We start from the raw sequence: 5,398 nt of genomic DNA, 5'->3' as shown, positions 1-5,398 counted from the left end.
TTTGTTTTGTTTTTTGTTTTTCTCATTGTTGTGTGTGTGTGTGTTCAGCAACTGCTACTGCTGACCTCCATTTTGATAGCGGGTGGTGGTGTTAAGGGACCTGTGAGGGGAGCCGCCTCCTCATGACGACTCTCGCGATGCCGCCGAAGATCCACTTTGCGTTGAAACGATTGATCACAGAGGCCACAGCCGAAGGGTTTATACCCTGTATGCTTGCGCATATGTGTGATCAGGTTGGAGCTTTGGCTGAAGGCTTTCAGACACACTGTGCATTTGTGCGGTTTTTCACCTGAAATTACAGAAAAACAAAATCAATAACATAAACAATTAGTTTAATGCAAATAAAAGTTTATTAATTGCTTTCATTTCCGAGACATAGAGACAGAGAGATGGAGAGGGAGTGCGAGCAATTAGACAAATTGAAAGCTGATAACTATCTATGAATTTCTCGGTGATTTTCGAACCAAAAGGGTTGCCTCTCTCTGTGTGTGTGTGTGTTAAGAGGGTTAAATCACTCGAGGGTGACACCCAACAAATGTCAAGAATTTTTAATACAATTTTGTATAATTTTTTGCTGTGTTCTTTTTTTAAATCAACACACACTTTATGTGGGTGAACCCCTAACTATGATTAGTTTTAGATATGCAACTTACCCGTATGTATGTAGGTATGCTTCTTCATATCGGACTTTTGATGAAAACGTTTACCACAATACTGGCAGGGATATGGCCGTGTATCGCTATGGATGAGCAGATGTGTGGATAGGGTTGATGAGCGCTTGAAACTCTTGCCACATTGTTTACACTAGAAATATAATAAGAAAGGAAAGAGGAGGGGATTATTATACATACATACATACATAATAGAAATATCAAATACAAGTCACGATTATCACAGTCTCAAAAACCAAGCCAGTAAAAAAAAAATTGTCCCATATTTAAACAGCCTGCTAAATCTCTATTCAACCCAATGTGTGTGTGTATATGTGTATGTGTGTGGCTGTGTGTGTGTCTGTCTGTGTATTTGTATGTGCCAAATTCTTTGCAAATGAATTAAACTAGATTTATGAGCGATGGACAAATATTTGTTAGATCTGTGACGAACAACTCCATGGGTAAACCCAAAAACAGCAAAAAAAGAAAAAAAGGAGAAAACAAACCAAAATTTTTATATATCATTTTTTCCCCTTCCCCTCTCTTGTCATGACTTTTTTCCATTTGTTTTTTTTTTTGTTTTAAGAAATTTATTTTTAAGAAACAGCTAAGTAAATAGGTGAGTCTACACCCACACACATACACACACACACACACACACACACATAGATACAGTTCCCAATGCTAAATCTCAAGTGGATAATACTTGTTGCTTCTTTATTTTATTTTGTATATATGGGATATCAAGTGATATTTGTAGGCCAAATACAGCTGTGTATTACTGGCAGAAGGGAGTTGGGTGTGGTGGGGCGGGGCGGGGCGGGGTGGAGAGTAAAGTTTGCCATCGATTGGAAACTGTAACATCTTCTTGTGGTTTTGTCTCAGATTAAATGTTTAAACAGTTTGTCTCATATTCCTCACTCTCTCTCATTTTCTCTTTCTCTCTCTCTCTCTCTCTCTCTCGATCTGTGTGTGTGTGTGTGTGTGTGTGTGCAACATGCTGCAATGTTTCGTCTGAGGCAGGGAAACGTGTCCAACATTTATAAGACCAACAAACAGAAGAAAAAAAAAAACCTTTTCCCAACATACGCTCTCTACGCATATTGTAAATTGACACAAGTGTCTTTTATTTTATTTTTCGAAAATCAACAAGAAAAAAAGCGAATGAAACCTTCTTTATATGTTTATCATTTTTTTCCACTGTTTAATTTTTTTTTTTTGTTTTTTTGGGATTTTCTATTTGCGCATTGCATTTGACTTAAATAAAAAGCGACTTACGAGTTACGAGAATATATATGTATATACATATATATCTATATAGGGCTAGACAACAGTGAACATCCAATTAGTTGCTCTATTGTTGTACGAACTCTGAGCCATAATGTCAATTTGCTTATGGAACGGAAGTTGGCGAAAAAAAAGTAAACGTTTTTTTAAACGCCCAAGCCCAAACATTCGGGAGGAAGACAGAGAGAGATAGAGAGAGAGAAAGATCGAGAGAGAGAGTGAGAGAGATATTTAGAGGAGAAAACCCCAAAAGTGAGTCACGGGTGGGCCTTTTCAGCAGATGTAAAGACTTACAAAACAACATAACTCTCTTAATGCCTGTTGTCCTCAAGCCATATGCTGTCTGTGCCCTTAGCCAAGATCACATTTCATAATTGTCCTTACGACCCTTTAATGTGTGAAAAAAAACAATTTTTTCAAGTCGAGTATGTTGATATAAACAAAAAATGACATCAGGGGTAGTCACAGAGTTTGGAGTAGGCAGTAGATACTCAAATTTCTCATCGAGTCGTGTGTCCTGCCTAATGTGGCATAAAATCTATCTATATAAATCTTCCCCCCTTCAGGACACCTCCACCGCCACCATCCACTCCATCTGTCGCCCCACACTTTCATTAGGCATTTACCAATCAAAATTATTTGATTAACTAATTGCGTGATTTCGATTGTACTTAATTGAATTTCCATACTATTTCCTTTTCATTATACGTATTTGCTGTGCCACTTTCCCAAATTGAAATAGCGGCTGGAGTGTGTTTTTCCCTTTCCCCTCCTCCTCCTCTTCTATGTAGTCCCTATCATGTTTTATTCTATTCTATTCTGTTCTATCCTATCGATAGCAATGAGCAATTAAAATACATACAACTGAAGGACCTTCAAAATATGAAACAATTAACACAGGGGAATTGTTTAGGACACGCAATATTTGATACCAATAGCTCTTATGCAATAGTTGAACCATTTGCCCAAAAGGGTTGCAAGATGGCAAACGGGCGGGGATGGCATGGGGATTTGAAATTGAATTTGTGGCACGTGAAATAGTCATTAGATGGACAAGGTTTTGACATCTTACAGATTTATGCTAGATTTAGCTAGATTCTTGATAAACTTGAACAGTTTATTACGACTTTATTTTGCTAGTTCTAGATCAAATACGAAAAATTGGATCGAATGATAAAGATTATATCGTTGTTTCTTCTAGTGATTAGATCTTCCTTATTTAATTCAATAATTAAGAAATAAAAATAGATTTTATTTGCTCCTTTTTTCATTGAAGAAGTCAAATGTTTTTTTGAGCTGGCATTTTTGTTTAAATCATGGCTTCTATAAAGTTATTTCCTGATTTGAAATTTTCAACTTCCTGGCTAGTTAAAAAAATGAGAAAAAAAAAAAAACACTTCCTTTCTCTCAATTGCTGAACTTCCCGTTGCGCTTACCTGAAAATTTCTACCGGTACGTTTCTCCTCGCCTTCGCCTTGATATGATGATGAAGAGGACGAACGTCGTGCAACATCTGTGGCAGTTGAGTCAGGATGTTGTTGCTGCGCCTGCAACTGTTGTTGCTGTGCCAAAGAGGACGAATTGCTGCTGTTAGCTTGCTGTTGTTGCTGGTGTTGATTACGCATATAACCAAATTCGGCCGCAGCAACGAGACCCATCAGAGCCGCCTGCGGATCACTGGATGCCTCAGCCTTAATATGTTGTTGTTGTTGTTGTTGATGCTGCTGCTGCTGCTGTTGCTGTTGCTGCGATTTTAAATGTTGGGTAAGCAACTCAAGATTGCTGCCCGTAAGGCCAGCCATAAAGGCACTACGATGGGCATACAATTGTTGTTGAGCTGTCTCAAAGTCCAAATCTTGGACATTTGTGGCATGATGCTGCTGGCGTTGCTGCTGCTGTTGCTGTTGCTGGTGTTGTTGGGATGATGTCAATGAGGATACTGGCGATTGAAGCGATGCTATTGAGGCAGCCGATCTACGTTCATATTTAAATTTTCTAACAATTGGATCCACATGATATTCATCTTCTTCCTCCTCACCATCGTCCATCGCATCATCCCCATCAGCATCAGCATCCACATCGTGGACATTCATTTTGGAATCTCCTCGACCCACACGCGCTGATCTCTCACACATTGAGGCCGGTGACCAAATAATATTACCCTGTGATCTTCTCTGCTGTGGCGTTACGCTGCCATTGCTCTTTAGATTCACTGCCCTCAATGGCGGCGGTGTCACATTGTTTAGACTAACCAATTGCAAAGGATGCTCCACATCACTTAAACTGGCATTGCTGCTGCTGCTGCTACGACTGCTGCTGCTATTATTCGAATGATGATGATGATGATGATGATGACGGTGGTGTTGATCCTCTTGATCCGAATCAGATTTCAAATGTTTAGTACTCAAATTCAATGGCATATCCTCATCCTGCTGCTGTTGCTGTAGCAGCTCCTGCTGTTGTTGCTGTTGATGATGATGTTGCATAAGCAATTGATTGCCAATGCTGCTAGTGCTATTATTATTATTATTATTTTGAATCTCTTGTTCTTTCTCTGGTGTTAGAGCAAAATCTCGATCACGTTGATTTAGCACAATCGATGCTGGTGATTTTGGTGTCATAGGTGTCAAAGGAGTTCCTAATGCCGAGGCCGAAGATAGCAGAAACTGAGGCCATAGCAAAGCACTCGAATATAGTAAAGGATTATACAGAAAAGGTAGATCTGTAAAAGTGAAAGAAATTCAAATATAGAAAGAATATTATAGTTGTAGTAGTATTATAATGCAAATCTATAAGTATCTTGTAGTTTTTTTTAGGACAGGATTAAAAAATATCTTCGAAAACCAGTACAAAATTTGGTTTTTTGTAAAGTTTTTTTTTTTTGTAAGTTTTTTGAAAAAGTTTATTCTCTCGAATCATTTTGGTGTATTATGTAGAGAAAAAATATGTTTTATGTAATCCTTACCTCTACTATTCAGTTTCTGTGCTGCAGCTGAAGCTATCACAGTATTGAAAGCCGAAGCTCTTTGCATCCATTGCTTATCCTTATCTAAAGCTGCAACAGCCGCATAACCAGCTGGACTCGGCTGCTGTGAATGCGGCGATGGCGGTGGCGATAGATGATGCATTTTTGTAGCTTATATACGAAAGTTTTTAAGAAACTGTTTGATTTTTGTTTTTAAATATTTTTCCCAAAAATTATTTTTTATTTTTTTGATTTTTGACTAAATAAAATATTGATTATATAATTTTTTTGGTTTTTTTAGAAGGCACTTCACTTTACGTAAGGCAATCGATCTGATTAAAAATGGATCGAAAGATTCTTGTGTGTGTTTTTATTTTGCTTGTTTCATATATTTTGATATGCTCGAAAAAAAACTTGGCTCACTTTTGAATATATTTTTGTATTGTGTAAGGAGAGAGACAAACACGTCCGTAGCGTTTGGTGCTTCGCACCT

General features: G+C 37.9%; 1 protein-coding gene across 2 annotated transcripts; it reads right to left on the bottom strand.

Moving 5' to 3' along the window:
- LOC6645564 (zinc finger protein sens) lies at positions 1-5,096 on the bottom strand. Of its 2 annotated transcripts, XM_023177468.2 has the most exons (4): positions 4,906-5,096; positions 3,377-4,662; positions 654-804; positions 1-289 (listed from the first exon to the last, which is right to left on the bottom strand). In XM_023177468.2, the coding sequence occupies exons 1-4, from the start codon at positions 5,066-5,068 to the stop codon at positions 45-47; spliced, it is 1,845 nt and encodes a 614-aa protein (XP_023033236.1). In that variant the 5' UTR covers positions 5,069-5,096; the 3' UTR covers positions 1-44. The 2 variants fall into 2 exon arrangements, with proteins under 2 accessions (XP_023033236.1, XP_046867798.1); XM_047011842.1 differs by lacking the exons at positions 1-289; positions 654-804 and adding an exon at positions 3,259-3,304.
- Positions 5,097-5,398: the final 302 nt, after the last annotated feature.

The sequence above is a fragment of the Drosophila willistoni genome (genome assembly GCF_018902025.1).
Source record: "Drosophila willistoni isolate 14030-0811.24 chromosome XR unlocalized genomic scaffold, UCI_dwil_1.1 Seg143, whole genome shotgun sequence".
Classification (NCBI taxonomy): domain Eukaryota; kingdom Metazoa; phylum Arthropoda; class Insecta; order Diptera; family Drosophilidae; genus Drosophila; species Drosophila willistoni.
The sequence above is the reverse complement of the archived record's forward strand: the minus strand, read 5'-3'. Positions and strand labels throughout refer to the sequence as shown.